We start from the raw sequence: 17,279 nt of genomic DNA, 5'->3' as shown, positions 1-17,279 counted from the left end.
CAGGCAGGGGGGGCTTCACATCTTGGTGCCAGGCACCTTGACACTTGGCAGTCGGCAACCTCGGAAAAGGGCCCGGCCACTGCCCGGCAGCGTCCCTGCATCCAGACAGCTGGGAGGGTGGGCAGGAGCATGGGCCCGTCCTGTCCTCGACGTGAGCACCGCGGGGTGACGGACAGCAGCTTCCAGGGCCAGGCGGACTTCCACCCTGCTGCCTGGCCCCTTGCACCCCGCCGGCTGAGATGGAAGAGCACGCAAGGAGCCCCCCGGAGGTCAAACAAAACCCACAGAAACGGAGAAGGCATGGGACCAACAGGGCCTCTGTGGGCCGTGCGGCAACGTCAGGTGGCCTCGTGTGTGAACCTGAAGCTCTCTGAGAAATACTTACTGAACGTTCCCCACGTGATGAGGATCACAACCGCAGGGACCCCAGGAGCTCCACACACTGGACGCACACGACTGTGGGCGCACCACAGCGGGGCACAGCAGAACTCGACGGCTGGAGACCACAGCGGGGTCCGCTCCCGCGCCGCCGCCCGCCGCAGACCACAGCGGGGTCCGCTCCTGCGCTGCTGCCCCGCCGCAGACCACAGCAGCTAAACTCGACAGCACTTACCGCCCGCAACAGAATCCTGCACACCTTCCAGGACGATATACGTACGGTAAAGGGTACATACTGTAGGACCAAGCAGGAAAGTGCACGGAAGTGGGGCTTCCGAATTCTAGGAGGGCAGGAGGGAACCGGGCCTGGGGGGGCTTGGGGCCGCCGCTTACACTGGTGTCACCCCACGTTTCCGTCCTTCCTGAGCTACGCTGAGACTAGGTACACAGTGTACGGATTTGACACGCTGAAACACGGCAAGGTCACGGCCAGCCTACTGGCGGCCCCATGCCCTCCCGTAATGACCACCTCTGCGTGCTGAGAACATTTCTGCTCTATTCCCGGGAACTGTCGGGTGTACGATACAGAACAGTTAACTACAGTCATTATGCCCTGCGTTAGACCCCAGAACTCACTCCCCTATAACTGGAGGTCCGTGCCCTGTGACCAGCGTCCCCCCACCCTATCCCCTGTGAGTTCCCTGTTTTCAGAGTCCACACTGAAGTGAGATCATGCCGTGTTCGTCTTCCTCTGCCTGACTTACCCCACTCGGCATACTGCCCTTGAGGTCCGTATGTTGTATTTCTTAGACAACAGGAGGCTTTCGAGGAAGTGGCAAAAGGTTAAGATTTGAAAGACCTGAGTGGAGTGGGTTCCAAGACTTCTGCTGTACTATCAAGACTTTATTAGAAAATATTCACATCTTAATGGAAAACTGCAGTTTTTACCAAAAAGAGCTTTGCAACATTTTCATGGGCAACTGCAGGCACTCACAGATGTTCCTCCACATACTGATTCTCACAGGCCCCTAAGGAGCGCAGTGCAACAGCACAAACCCACCCGACCGCCGCCCGGCGGCTCAGAGGGGCACTCTTGCTCCCGCACACGCAGTCCCCGGAGCCGTGGTTTTAAACTGCGAGTCCCGTCCACGGACACGCAGCTGCCACATGGAACACCTACTTGTGTCATAGGGTAAGTATTCGTACCTAAAGGTAATCCACACCCCACACAAACTGGTGGCCACCTGCATCCACGGAAACAACATATATGAATGAGCTCTCGGCTCAGTCAGAAACCCTACTCCACCCTTTTCTCCTCTGGAACTCCAACACCCCCACAACTTTGCCCTCATAGAGTAATTCTGTCATATCATACTTCTTGAACAAATTGTATTCTTTCAAAAATTTCCACAATGCTACATGTAACTTTTTCTAAATTATTACAACTAGTAGAAGGCAACTGACCAAAGTAACAGTTGTTGCTTTTCGTGATTACCCGATACAGAGGCAAGTCCGTTTGGCAACAACTCTCTTGCTGAGAGTGAAGGACATCTGTCCCTGCTACAAGGAGACAGGGTTTTGCTGGAATGTAATTACTATTTTGCATTTTTACGGAGGTAACTGCTCAGAAACTTTGAACACAAAAACAGGTAGATGACAGTGTGTGGCTTTTTAAAAATAGCAATATTACTTGATTCACTGAATTCTATCTAAATCATATGCCAGAAATCACAGTGAAATCCATCATCAAACAAAATTACTTTTCATGATCTATTGGCTGATAACTCAATTATTTCCTTCAGTTTTGCTGAAAGCAAAGGAATGCCGAATGTCTGACTTGCAGAGAGATGTGTTACCCATCCTTAGACTAGTTCATTTTCTTTCCAGGAGACCAGTATTCCCAGTCATCCCTTGGTGGGTACACTGAAGTGGTGTCCTCACCCGCTAGGCCCTCCTTTTCAAATGGGAGAAGAACGGCCGAGGAAGGAAGCCCCACAGGGCAGCTGGGTGGTCCCTCGGAGCAGCGACCACGTGGCCTCAGGCCCCCAGTGCAGGGGCAGCTTCCAGTCATACACAATCAGGCATCCCAAGGACAGAGACGCAGGGACGAACAGAGGCATCCACAGCTACTCCCTCCCCAGACCCCACCCGGAGGCGGACGGTGGATGGAAGGGCCTCCGGGTGGGTGGGAGCAGACCCAAGGATGTTCAGGACGCTGAGCCTGAAATGACAGCAGGGCCCATCAGACAGAGCGTTGTTCCGGAGCTGGTGCCCCAGCGAGAGGCCACCGGCAGGGCGTGCCCGCAGGAGGGCTGGCCCTGGGTGTGGGGGAGTCTGAGGCAGAGAGGGGCCATCTGCGAGCGAGTGCAGTCCTCCGATTCACCTCAAAAGCTGAGACAGGAGGACAGAATGAGAAATAAGCACACAGTGTGGACGATAAAGTTGAGAAAATTGCCCAGAAAGCAGACCAAGTTGATGAAGTCATAAAAATAAGAGGAGAGAAAGCGAGGTGATCTCTTGGGAGCCTCAAAGCCAGATGACAGGAATTCCAGGGGAGGAGTGACCAGAGAGGCCACACGGTGCCCGTGTTTCCAGCCTCAACGGCCCGTGTGACAGACGGAGACAGACCCGTACTGAAAAACATCTGTGCTCTATTTCAGTTCTCTGGGGTCAGAAAGAAAAAGCCAAAATGGTCCAGAGGGGGTGACAAATGGCTATTTCCAACAGGACTGAGCATCAGAACGGCGGCTGACTTCACAACGTCGACAGCGGGTGCTGAGGTGGAGTCTTCAAGCCTCTGAGAGAAGGCGGTTTCTTTTTTTTTTTTTTAAAGATTTTATTTATTTATTTGAGAGAGAGATCACGAGCAAGGGGAAGTGGCAGAGGGAGAAGCAGGCTCCCCACTGAGCAGGGAGCCCGATGCGGGGCTCGAGCCCAGGACCCCGGGATCATGACCTGAGCTGAAGGCAGACGCCCAACCAACTGAGCCACCCAGGCTCCCGAGAGAAGGCAGTTTCTAACTAAGAGTTCTACATCCCGTGGCATTTAAGTACAAGAATTGCGATATTTTACAATCCAAAGTCCCCAAAATATTTATTTCCCCAAAACCGTTTGTCAAGAAACTACTCCGACAAAGGAGACAAACCCTCTTGAAGGGAAGAGATGGGTCTGGGCTTGCAGAGGAGGGGGTCCGCGTGGTGCAGGAGATCGCTACAAAACCATGAAACCCACACAGTTCCCGGGGTCTGACCGTGTCAAAGGTGCTTCGGACCAAGGCCCCGAGGGGCGGTTAGGGGAAGATGCGGAGTATCTAGAAAATTATTAACTCCATGAAGCATCACTAACTCCACTCCACCAGAAGTTGTACGAAACAGAATCATCACATGTTATGTGACTCAGTGGCAAATACTCTCCACACATTCATCGCAGTGCAAACAGTGGGTCCCAAGCCCACAACACCGTGGCTGAATGACACTGGAAGACATGTCTGTGAGGGGGAGCCAGCAGAGAAGCTCGCGGGCCCAGGAGAGGCTTCCATCACCCAGACAGCAGGTGCAGACCGGGGGACCCGTGGGGTGCGTGCTGCTGCTTGTCGTGGTAATTCCTGCAGGACTACTTGTAGGACTTCAGGGTATGTGAGAGACCACGAATCAATTAAAAGTAATAATAAGAGCAATAATTAAAAGTAAAGGTCTGATATGGGCCTCTGAGTGAAAGAAATTTACCAAATGCATACAGATTGGTTGTTTTGTCTATCTGCAGATTAGACCCTTGTCTTTAACAAGTGGAATTATCAGCACTCTTTTAAAACCAGAAAGAGGAAATGGGTTTCTGTGAAGTTTTGAACAAACATCAGTAAATTCGCTAAATAATTACCATAATTACCATGCTGTGTCCTAACCACAAAGAGCATTCTCCCAATCTCACATCCAAGGACTCACTGATAAAGGCACCTTTCTTCATCTGGGCTGCCTTCTTCCAACCCTACAAAGATATGGGTGCCCCTACAGCTCTGATGATCACCAAGCTGTCTCCTCCAAGAGCACCATGCCTCCAAGGGAATTCTCAAAATAACGTTTACAGAAGCTTCATGCAAGTTTTATCTATATGATTGTGATTTCATTGTTTTGCTCTAGCCAAGATTTCTTTTTCCAGCTGTAAATTATGTTTTTCCTTTTAAATTTCCAAGGCATATTGCTTCATAAAAGTATGTTGCTCTTTCATGGTTTAAAAAAAAAAAGCATTCAACAAACTAGGAATGGGAGGAAACTTCAACCTCACAAAGGGTATGTGCGCAAAGCCCACGCAAACATCCCGTGCAGAGGGAGAGCCTGGGTCCTCTCCCCAAGACCAGCAACGAGACCAGCATCCCCACCCCTGCCACTTTCCCTCAAGGGTGCACTGATGTTCCAGCAAGTAAATAAGGAAAAAAAGAAAGAAAAGACATCCAGACTGAACGGGAAGAAGTGAAACATCTCTCCCCGCAGATGGCATGATCTTGTATGCGGGAAGTGCTGAAGACACACACGTGCACACGTGCACACGAAACTGTTAGAGCTGATAAATCTGGTAAAGTTGTAGGATATGAGATCAAGACACAAAAACCTGAATTTCCATAGAAACATTTGCCTGCTCTGAGGTCAGGGGATTCACATTATTTCCACACACCAGCAATGAGCATTCCAAAAAGAAACCAAAAGAAGAAAGTAATTCCACTTGTAACAGTATGAAAATGAATACAATACTTTGAAATAAACCTTTTTTTAAGTGTAAAATTAACAGTAAAAGCTACAAAATATTGTTGAAAGAAATCAAAGATGACTTAAACAGAAAGTTGTTCTAAATTCATGAACTGGACAAGTGAATATTGTTACGAGGGCAACCACCCCCACAGTGTTCTGTACATTCAGTGCAATTTGTATCAAAATCCAATTGCCTTGGGGCGCCTGGGTGGCTCAGATGGTTAAGCATCTGCCTTCGGCTCAGGTCATGATCTCAGGGTCCTGGGATCGAGCCCCGCATCAGGCTCCCTGCTCAGCGGGAAGCCTGCTTCTCCCTCTCCCTCTGCTGCTCCCCCTGCTCGTGCTCTCTCTCTCTCTCTGTCAAATAAATAAATAAAATCTTAAAAAAAAAAAAATCCAATTGTCTTTTTTTTCCCCAGAAGTGGATAAGCTGATCCTAAGATTCATGTGGAATTGCAAGGGACCCTGATAGCTAAAACAGGCTTGAAAAAGAACAAAGTTGGAAGACTCTTACTTCCTGATTTCCAAACTTACTATCAAGCTGTAATTAAAACAGTGTGGTCCTGGCACAGTACAGACATACAGAAAAATGGACTAAACTGAAAGCCTGGAAATAAATCCAAACATCTAGAGCCCATTGATTTCTGACAAGGGTGCTAAGGCCATTCAGTGGGAAAAGCAATCTGCTCCACAGACGGTGCGGGGACAAGGACACCCAGGAGAAGGACTGGATCTGGACCCCTGCCTCACACCATATACAATCGCTAACCTGGAAGGCATCGATGACTTCAACATCAGAGGTAAAACTAAAACTCCCACAAAACCTAGATGTAAAATTTGGGACCTTAGATTTGACGATGGTTTCTTAGATGTAACACCGAAACCACAGGTGACAGAAGAAAAAAAAAATGTGAGACCCAATCAAACTTGAAATCTTTTGTGCTTCCAAGGACACATCAAGGAAGTGGAAAGACAACCCACCGTACAGAAGAAAGCATCTGCAGGTCACACGTCTGGTAAGGGTCTAGTATCCAGAGCATAACCAATTCTCACAACTCAACAACAAGAGACAAACAGTCCAACTTACAAGGACTCATACAGACATTTCTCTGGGTGCGCAGACGGCCAACACATGCATGAGAAGACGCTCCCCATGCACGGTCATCAAGAAAATGAAAATCAGAACTACAGTGAGCTACAACCTCACACCCACTAGGACAGCCGCCATCAAGGAAACAGAAAATAGCAGATGTGGGAAGGGGGGAGACTGGAGCCCTCGCGCCCCTGCTGGGGGTGTCACGTGGGGTGGCCGTCAGGGACAACACTGTGGCCGTCCCTCAGAACTACCATGGGACCAGCAAGCACACACCCAGGTGCACATCCAGGACAAGTGAAAACACATGTCCACACACACACTTGCTCAAGGATGTTCACGGCAGCATCACTGATAACAGCCCAGAAGCAGAAACCACCCAAATGGCCATCCATTGAGCAATGAATAGACACAGCATGCTCTACGCATCCAATGGAGTGGTCTTCAGTGGTCGAGAGGAATGGAGTGTAGACGCTACAATGTGGACGGACCCAAACACACGGTGCCGCGTGGCCACGGGGCGTAGGAGTCCACGTACATGGAATGTGCAGAAGAGACAAACCCACAGAAGACGGTAGGGATGGGGAATGGGAGTGCCTGCTAATGGGCATGGGGTTTGTTTCTGGAGTGATAACCATGTTCTGGAGTTGGTGGTGGTGTTTGCATGGCTTTTGTAAATATACTAAAAATCACTGCACTGGATGCTTTGAAATGGTTGAAACAGTAAACTTGAGGTTAAGTGAATTTTATCTTTTTTTTTTTTATGTTGGTAATGATTTATTTTTTAATTATTTTTTCTTTTTTATTGTTATGTTAATCACCATACATTACATCATTAGTTTTAGATGTAGTGTTCCATGATTCATTGTTTGTGCATAACACCCAGTGCTCCATGCAGAACGTGCCCTCCTCAATACCCATCACCAGGCTAACCCATCCCCTAACCCCTCCCCTCTAGAACCCTCAGTTTGTTTCTCAGAGTCCATCGTCTCTCATGGTTCGTCTCCCCCTCCGATTTCCCCCCCTTCATTCTTCCCCTCCTGCTACATTCTTCTTCTTCTTTTTTTTTTCTTAACATACATTGCATTATTTGTTTCAGAGGTACAGATCTGAGATTCGACAGTCTTGCACAATTCACAGCGCTTACCAGAGCACATACCCTCCCCAGTGTCCATCACCCAGTCACCCCATCCCACCCACCCCACCCCCCACTCCAGCAACCCTCAGTTCGTTTCCTGAGATTAAGAATTCCTCATATCAATGAGGTCATATGATGCATGACTTTCTCTGACTTATTTCGCTCAGCATAACATCCTCCAGTTCCATCCACATCATTGCAAATGGCAAGATCTCATTCCTTTTGATGGCTGCATAATATCCCATTGTATATATATACCACATCTTCTTTATCCATAAGTGAATTTTATCTTTAAAAAAAAAAAATCAGGGCCACCTGGGGGGCTCAGTTGGTTAAGCATCTGACTCTTGATTTCGGCTCAGGTCCTGATGTCAGGGTCCTGGGCTCGAGCCCGCCTCGGGCTCCGCACTCGCGGGGGGTCTGTGCCTCTGCTGCCCTCCCACAGCCAGGCCCGCAGACAGCGCTCTTGGTGCTGAGGATGAAACGTGCGCGGAGGTCCACTGAGACCCTCCCTCAGACGCGTACCATGCACCTCCTGGACAGAACAGAACAGCTTCAGGGCCTTGCGAACCAGCGGCTTCCGCGTCATAAACACATTCCGAACCGAACCTAGCGATGGTACTTTCACGTTTAATTAACACGTCCGGGCCCGACAAGGGTATTTACAGGTGCCTGCTGACACGAAGTGACCGAGCACAAACTCTGGTGCAAAGACGTGGCCCAGAGGATCAGGGCCACTTCAGAGGGTGTGAGTGATGTGTAGGAACGGACTGGACTCAGCCCCTGAAGCTGAAGCCCTCCCCATGCTGATGGCAAACACTCGCCCCCATGTGTGTGCGGCTGCCCGTGGGCCACCACTGCGCACGGACACGAGCCGCCACAACTCACAGGGCCGTCTCCTCACCATGCTCAGGCTTGCCCACACAGACCTGGCCTCGGGGGCAGCAAGCAGAGCGGTGGGACTCCTGGGCCTGTCTGCTGAGATCAAGCCAAGGGCTCGTCATTGGATGCGCGCGTCCAGGGAGCTAACCTGTCTCTTCCGCCACGGTCACTCTGCGGGGCCAGCACCCAGGAACAGTCACGTGGGAACAAAGGCCAGTGCAGGCTCATGCCAGAGGACACAGAACCAAGGATGGGGGCTCACAGCACGGCCCTCACGTGTCCAGCCCGGCATGGCGTCCCCCTGCGTTTCCTGCGCAGTGGCCCCGCACCGGTGGGATACCCCCTGCTGCTGGGGGGCTAATGATGCTCTGCTGCAGACCACCCCACTGCTTGAGGAGCTCACACAGACCTCTGCCAAGGACCAGTGGATGAGGGAGGAAAGCAGGGGAGCCGTCAGGAGCCCGGGCCGCGTGGACACAAGTGAAGCAGGGCCTGGGACAGAGTGGCAGTGGCAGAGGACAAGGCCGGCGGGGTCAGCGGTCGTCTCTAGGACCAGAGAAGGGCTTGCGAGTGAACTCAAGCACCCAGCAAAGTCCTGAGCTGGCCTCTGATGAAGGCGCCACCAGCACCAGCTTCTCTCCCCAAGCGCACTGGACTGGGACCCCGGAGCTCAGCACCCCCGCAGCCAGGCCACAGCCGCCTGCCCCAGGGCAGACAGGACGGTCGTCAGGAAACCGTCGGTGACCCCCCACAAGCCCCTCACCTGTCAGCGTGGGGACCTCCTCAGCGGTCACTCTCCCGGCTGGTTTGTCGGAAGCTGGTGTCACGGGTGCGCTCTTTTCTTGGCCACAGGGAACACTAGGGAAAAGCCTCCTCAGCACTTTTTCCACAAACGCTACAACCAATTCACAAAGAAAAGAGAAGGAGGAATTATTCACGGCAGTTTAAATCACAAATGGATTTTATGTAAAATACATAGCCTGACACTACCACCTGAGAGAAAAGGGAATGTGTGTGAGGACCCCCCAGCACTGTCCTGAGGACTCCCCAGCACCATCCCCTAGGACCCCCCAGCACTGTCCATCAGAGACCCCCCTAGCACTGTCCCCCCAAGGACCCCCAGCACTGTCCTGAGGACTGCCCAGCACCATCCCCTAGGACCCCCCAGCACTGTCCATCAGAGACCCCCCTAGCACTGTCCCCCCAAGGACCCCCAGCACTGTCCTGAGGACTGCCCAGCACCATCCCCTAGGACCCCCCAGCACTGTCCATCAGAGACCCCCCTAGCACTGTCCCCCCAAGGACCCCCAGCACTGTCCTGAGGACTGCCCAGCACCATCCCCTAGGACCCCCCAGCACTGTCCATCAGAGACCCCCCTAGCACTGTCCCCCCAAGGACCCCCAGCACTGTCCTGAGGACTGCCCAGCACCATCCCCTAGGACCCCCCAGCACTGTCCATCAGAGACCCCCCTAGCACTGTCCCCCCAAGGACCCCCAGCACTGTCCTGAGGACTGCCCAGCACCATCCCCTAGGACCCCCCAGCACTGTCCATCAGAGACCCCCCTAGCACTGTCCCCCCAAGGACCCCCAGCACTGTCCTGAGGACTGCCCAGCACCATCCCCTAGGACCCCCCAGCACTGTCCATCAGAGACCCCCCTAGCACTGTTCCCCCAAGGACCCCCAGCACTGTCCTGAGGACTCCCCAACACCATCCCCTAGGACCCCCCAGCACTGTCCATCAGAGACCCCCCAGCACTGTCCCCCCAAGGACCCCCCAGCACTGTCCTGAGGACTCCCCAGCACCATCCCCTAGGACCCCCCAGCACTGTCCATCAGCGACCCCCCTAGCACTGTCCCCCCAAGGACCCCCAGCACTGTCCTGAGGACCCCCCAGCACTGTCCATCAGACACCCCCCTAGCACTGTCCCCCCAAAGACTCCCCAGCACTGTCTATAAGAAGACCCTCAGGACTGTCCCCCAGAGGACACCCAGCATTATCCATCAGAGGGCCCCCAGCACTGTCCCCCAAGTACCCCAGGACCATCCATCAGAGGACCCCTAGGACCGTCCATCAGAGTACTCCCAGGACCATCCATTAGAGGACCCCAGGAATGTCCATCAGAGGACCCCCCCAGGACTGTCCATGAGAAGACCCCCAGGCCATCTATCAGAGGATCCCCCGAGCACTGTCCCCAAAGGACCCCCAGGACCATCCATCAGAAGACCCCCCCAGTAGTCCCCCCAGGACCATCCATCAGAGGACCCCCCAGAACTCACCCCTAAGGACCCCCAGGACTATCCTTCAAGGGCCCCTGCACTTTCCATCAGGGGACCCCCAGCTTGGTCCATCAGAGGACCCCCTCCCCACAGGACTGGCAGCCTGGGATGGCCATAGGTGTGGACACCGGGGACAGGAGCCAGGCTGGGAAGAGAGGGCCGCAGGCCTGGGTAGTGGTATGAACTCAGGTGTTTACTTTTGGGTTTGTAAGTGGTCTTCCTTCCCTCCAATGTTCTTATCTCTCTGAGTTTCTGTGTAAAGTACCGACTATGAACCAGTTTCTGAATTTGGGGTTCAGGCGCTGGGTACGAAGTGTCCCCCTACAGGGCCGGTCCACGTGCAGGTCACACAGCCGACCCCGGGGCCGGTGTGCAGTGGGGCAGACAGAGCAGGGCCCCGGGGCTGGCAGCACGGGCCGTTCCCTCCAGCGCACCTGTATGAGCTCACGCTGCAGTTAGGGACCGAAGCCCGCTCTAACACGCGCGTGTTTGGGTTAGCTGGCATTCTGCTGCAACTGGAAAAAAGCTGTCATAATGAATAAATATTTCTGTCCTGATGGAAGTGTGGATAAGGAACAGGCATGAATCTCAAAACAGCATCCTGGAAAAGGTGAGGGGAAAGGTTAATAAAACTAATTTGTAAATTTAGAAAGAACTCAACAGAACGGGAGAGCGCTGCTCTGGGGTGGCAGGCAGCCGAGCGGCAGAAACCAGACCGCTGGGAGCCAGCACGTGGGGCTCCCAGATTCTTGGGGGCGGTGCCGTCCCGCCACAGCTGGGGCATGGGGACCCTCGGCCTCCCGGTTTCATCACATTGTCGGCCAGCATCCCTACTAGGAGTAACTCCCACTGCCCCGTTCTGGTTGGGAATTTGGGTTTCAAAATTCCAAAGGGCTCCCTCCACGGTAATGACTCCTCAGAGAACCCACTGGAACGCAGCTGGTGGCTCCCAGGGAGGAGGGTGGCCCCCTTCCACGGCAGGGGGCTCCTCTGCGTGAAGGAAAGCGGCCTGTGCTAATGACGTTAGCATTTAGGACCACAGGTCCTAGCAATAAAAGATTCTCCACGCACGCACTTGTATCTGGTTGAATGTTCTACAGAATCGTCGTTAGCATGGAACCCGGCACAAAGTGTGTTTCCAACACAACCTGCCGAGGAGGCATGTTCCCACAGCCTTCTGCGGAACGGGTCCTGGCATGTGCCTGGGAGCATCACTCCACCGGAACTGTGGGGACAAACAGCCTGTTTCGCACAGCGTTTACAAAAAATGTTGGTGGTATCAGTGATATATGGAAGGGAAGCTTCCAGAGTTTCGGCTAGAAACAACAGTTGTGGGTGACTCCTTACGTGGCAGAGAGGAATGTTCCATTCTGCCCCTGCTGGGTAGGACACCGGGTTAAGGTGAGCTGAGCCCCAGCATTTCCCACCTCGAAATGGGCGGAAATGCCCCTCTGGCCACACACGTGGCTGCACCCACCACACCCTGCTGTCTGCACCCTCCCCCATCACCTCTTCCTCACACGCTTCCGACCACCGCTCACAGGGGACCCTCCTGCAGCTTGCCCGAGTCCCAGAGCCTTTTCCCACAACAGACACCCATCCTGGCATTTCACACACACGGCACTAAAAGAGTTCATGGTTGATTGAAACAGAAACAGCCAGCTATTTGAGGCCTAAAAACATGGTTTAGAGCCACTTAAACTCTCACTGCTACTCGGAGCCCACAGTTATGAATAAAACACGTACCCTATGAACTGCTTGATGGTTTCCTACAAATATGGACTTAATTCTATAATCAAGGCATGTTTTCCAACTGGTCAAATCTACTTAGTGATGCATGTGAAAAGCAGAACATAAAAGAAAGTACCAGTAGTTTTTCAGGATACTGGTACATAGTAAAGCATCATTTTTAAAAAGCACCTGTCACTTCTGGTTTGCTGAAATGCACCTTTTGACCTTGTGTGTGTGTGTGTGTGTGTGTGTGTGTGTGTGTGTGTGTTTCCTCACTACAAACATTAAATCTTCCTCAATGCCGTTACTGGCTTTAAAATCTAACAGTTGAGTATAGGAAAGGGAGAGTATGTTCCATGTTTAACAAGGCGTTAGTGTCGCATTGCCAGGACGGCCTTCCCGTGTTCCGAGCTGTTAGAGCGGAGGCCCGGGCCGCTGTGCGGCGTGCAGCGAGCATCTGCGGGGGAAGCAGGTGAGCGAGCTCCCACACTGGCCGGCCGGGCCAGCTCCCGATTGGGGCAAACTCGCTGCATGTTCCATTCGAAAAGGCTCTTCTGAAAGAAAAAATGGAAATAGGAACTTTTTCTTGTGTAATATCCCATTCTGAAAAAAGCAAAAGAAGATTAAAAATATGTGGTACAGAAAAAGCATCCCATCAGTATCAGGAATGGTTTTCTCTTAAAAAAGTTCAGTCTGATCACAAAGTAATATACATTCGCCTCAAGATTTGTGTACATAGTATACTTCACTTAAAATGGGGGTAGAGCTATGCACCTACTTCTACTAAATACACACTGTACATTTGGAGAGCTTGTAATGGGTGAGAGTAGAAATGTTTACTCATTCGTGATTCCCTAGGCAAGTATGTCAAAACCTCTGTTATCATCCCTACAAAGCACTGTCTTTGGAAAAGTAGGACTCGGAGAGGACAAATAAAACGTGTGTGAGCTCATCTGGGGACATGAGGAAGGAAATCAGTCCCAAGGCTGTATCTTAAAGGGTGGATGTTACTGGGAAGGAGTAAAACCAACTGGATCCCACACTCCCTGCAATTACACAAAAATAGAAGGGACCTCACAATAGTGACACATAACTTTAAAAATTTTGAGAGGAAAACACAGAACAAATAGGTTGATGACACACCTTTATGTAGTTTCCAGTGAACAGATGTATAAGTGGAAAGGTGATTATCTAGAATTGAGAGTCGCCGGGCTTTTTGAAACCATACTTAAATGAAAACTGCTACCGAAAACAAGACTAGAAAAGGACATTACTAGAAGCTTAGTGGCTAAGCGATCGCACCCCCTCTTCACCGAAGCCTGAGCAAGGCACGCAGGCGACAGATATGCACGCACCCGAGAACGGAGACATCCCCCACCTCAGCAAATCCTGGGTCGCGTCACCCCCGTTTCCATCCTGACTTGGGTGTACCAGGTTTCAACGGACACTTTAAGTTAAAATTTCTCAGGGTTACTGTATTCTTGGAATCGGTATTTTGAGTTCTATCTTTTCAGGAAAGACCATGTTTAAACGCCTGCTGAGTACCTGCCAGCCTATCTATAGCTTTCTTAACAATATTCAATATTTTATTTCTTCCATTTTATCCCAATAATGAGGCAAGGTATTTAGCCATTGTCTATAATCTAGGAATAAATTGATAATAGCACTCTATCACTTTGCAAGAAAGGAAAGTTCAGGATAATATGCTAATTTAATGAATGATAGTTTCTTAATGAGCTTCATAATAGAATCATAAATGAAAGAATAATTAGCTAAGATTTAAGCAAGAGGGCGCCTGGGTGGCTCAGTTGGTTAAGCGACTGCCGTCGGCTCAGGTCATGATCCTGGAGTCCCGGGATCGAGTCCCGCATTGGGCTCCCTGCTCAGCGGGGAGTCTGCTTCTCCCTCTGGCCCTCCCCCTCTCATGTGCTCTCTCTCTCTCAAATAAATAAATAAAATCTTAAAAAAAAAAAATATTTAAGCAAGAGTTGGCAAGCTTTCTGAAGTTTTAATTAAGAGGGAAACAGTGCTCAAAATAAAGGCAGAAATGGTGCCCTGAGGGGACATGATCAGAACGTACGCCATGACCAGTCTGATGTGCTCTCCCGTCTAAGGGTACATGGACACTGAATATTCATTTTCTCCCAAAACTTTGACACTTTAAAAAATTCCAAACTTTGTCCTCATTTTTCCCTTGCAGAGTGTCTAACGTGACTTACTGTGTCAGCCGCCAGAAAAGCCGTCCCAGCCACAAGCGTTCCCACCAGGGGACACAGCAGGCATGCAGGGCCAGGTGGCTCCGGAGCTGCGGGACCAGCGCTCGGCCTCCAGACACTGGCTTTACTCTCCTGGGGACACACAGGGTAGCCTACCATGTCTACTCCAAGACTTCCATTTTTCCCAGTCCATGAACACTGGCTTTTTCATCCACCAGATCTTGAATTCCACCCAAAGCACGCAAGGCGAGACTGGCAGCCGGGTCACCCACAGGAGTGGTTAGGTGACCCGCCTGCTCTGGGGGGCTCCGGGAGGACACAGACGGGGAGGTGCCCGCTACTCGGTGTCCTGAAACCGCCCTCCACTCAGGGACCGGGCCTCCTGCTGCTGTGTCTTCGAGGTGGGGTACTGGCCTGCTCTCCAGCCCCTACGCCAGGGCCCCGAACGGCGTCCACGCTGGTGGCCTGGCTGCTGTGTCCCTGTCAGCCGGGCTGTGACCTTGGACCTAGCACTTCACCGCGCGCCCGACGGAGTCGTCAGGACAACGCCAGCGTCACCACGAGCTGCCTGCACTGGATCCTCAGTGTGCCGCTGCCCCGAGCCGCGCGGGGTTTGGACATGGACCCTGTGCGGCTGAAAACCCCCGTATAACCTCTGACCCCAACTACTCTAGCCTGCCGCTGGCCAGAAAGCTCACCAGTAACGAACAGCTGATCAACACTTATTCTGTCTGTTACGTGTGTCACGTAGTGTATTCTCACAATGGATACTAGAGAGAAGAAAATGTCACTAAGAAAATCATAAGGAAGAGAAAACAGAACTATACTGTATTGATGGGAAAACCCACGTCCAAGTGGACCCATGCAGTTCAAACCCCAGTTGTTCACGGATTAACTTTATTATCATTTTTTGACATTTTAAAAACCTTCCTGGCTGGAGAGACTGCCCCTCCCAGGGCCTGCCCACACTGAGGACACAGCAAAGCAGAGTATCTTTGATATGCAAACGAATCCATCCGGAGCCTGGCCTCCCCCACCTACCACACCCAGAGCAACACCCCTCTGCTCTGCCTCCCCCACCTTCCCCGCACCCAGGAGCAATACTCCTCTGCCCTGATCATCCCAGGCCCGGTGCCAGGCAACTAAGGGCCATCCTTATTGCTCAAAGCCCACCAAAACTGTTCAAACTAGCCAGACCTAAATTGTTTACTGTGACCTGACTGCCTATCCCATGGAAACCCCAACAAAGGCCATTGTCTGAATCTTCCCCTGCCTGCCTCCTGACCTAGTGCTTCCCCCCCCCCCCCCCCCCCCGGGTGGCCCAGCATGGGGTGGCCTGATGTGCTTTCCGTCTCTAGGACCCATGAGTATAACGGCCTTGATCTTCCTGAGCCTCTGCTCCGAGCCCTCTTGTGGCTGCATCTGACAACCACATCAGGGAAGAACCCAGGACAGCCCCAGCCTACAGACGAGACAACTGAGGATTACAGGGGTGCCCTCAGAGGGGCCCCCCTCCCTCAGACCAGAAGCATTCTAGCGCTGGGCACCTGGTTTCAGGTGGTGGAACCCACTCTATCAACATACCCCAAACTGACTTGTGCCAAATCCAAGAGACAGCAGGCTGTAACTGCCCACCAGGTGTCTCCGGACTTACGAGGTCAGTCCCCATGTCCAGTTTTTTCAGGAAACATCTGTCCCCCAGGGCCGCTGTCTTACTCCCTGTTGTCTGGGAGTGTGGAGCTGGGAGGCAGGGACGACGGGGTGCTCGAGACTCTGAGGAGGCACCATCGCGTGAGGGGCTACCACACTCGCTGCTCAGGCTCCAAGCAGCAAAACTAGACCCAGGGAGACGTACCACAGTCAGGCTTTCTAAAAATGGATGAGCTACCTCATGAAATACGCCGCTCCCACTACAAGAAGGCACCCGGAAAGGCAGGGGAGGCACCTGTTAGGTAGGTGGCAGGGACACTACGCCTGGTCACTCATTTGAAGAGTGACCTGTGCAGCTCCTGAGGCCAGCACCGTGTGAGATGGGGACCAGACACTCCTGCAGCCCGCGCCGTCCCCGGGATCGCCCATTCCATAGGGAGCCGGCCCGTGGCAGCTGCCGCCCAATCCGCCTGGACATCCTTCCCGATTCCCAATGCTGTCGTGCTGCTTCCTCTACCTCGGCTCCTCGGAGCCAGCCGGTCCCCACCTGATCCAGCACTTGATTACATGCTGGATATTCACCCAGTCTCCCGCAGCACAAAGGAAGACCGCTTAGGATATGGGGGCCTTCATGGGACTCGCTTCAGTTACGGAGAGCTGTTCATTCCAGGTCTGCCTGTTACCTCCCAGAGGCTTGCAAAGTCTGGCCTAGGAGACATCTGCTAGTACCATTCACACATTTTCCCACATAAAATAGAGCACATTAAAAAAAAAATTTGCTTCTTACTCAAGTCGTATCGCTGCAAAGGCAAAACATCCTCCCCATGAATCCCGCAGAGTTTCGCTACAAATCGTCTCAGGAGAAATTTGGGTGTCAGGAGGATTCAGGACCTGGCGGAAGCACTCTGCCTTCAGGGAAGCCCCTAGAGTCACTGCTGCAGCCTGTCACGCTTTCTCGGTCCATGCCAGAGCGCAGTATCTTTTTCCTGGGATGTGGCTCACCCGCAACCATGACCCTAGCCCAAAGGAACAACCTGGGACCTGCCTAGAATGAAAGCGTTTGATTCCCTGCTGCGTTCCCAGGGCCTGAACGAGAGGTCACACACACTCAGCAGACTCAGTGAACATTTGCTGCGTGCGTGAGTGTGAAGTGAGAGCTCTGCAGCGAC

General features: G+C 52.3%; 1 protein-coding gene across 1 annotated transcript in view; it reads right to left on the bottom strand.

Annotated features, from left to right (window-relative positions):
- Positions 1-17,279, bottom strand: part of ERICH1 (glutamate rich 1) — a 57,573-nt gene that overhangs the window by 36,769 nt on the left and 3,525 nt on the right. Inside the window, exon 2 of the mRNA XM_078069908.1 lies at positions 8,997-9,128. Within this exon, the coding sequence (XP_077926034.1) occupies positions 8,997-9,128 (132 nt within the window). The remainder of the gene's footprint in view (positions 1-8,996; positions 9,129-17,279) is intronic.

The sequence above is a fragment of the Halichoerus grypus genome, chromosome 3 (assembly GCF_964656455.1).
Source record: "Halichoerus grypus chromosome 3, mHalGry1.hap1.1, whole genome shotgun sequence".
Lineage (NCBI taxonomy): Eukaryota > Metazoa > Chordata > Mammalia > Carnivora > Phocidae > Halichoerus > Halichoerus grypus.
The sequence above is the reverse complement of the archived record's forward strand: the minus strand, read 5'-3'. Positions and strand labels throughout refer to the sequence as shown.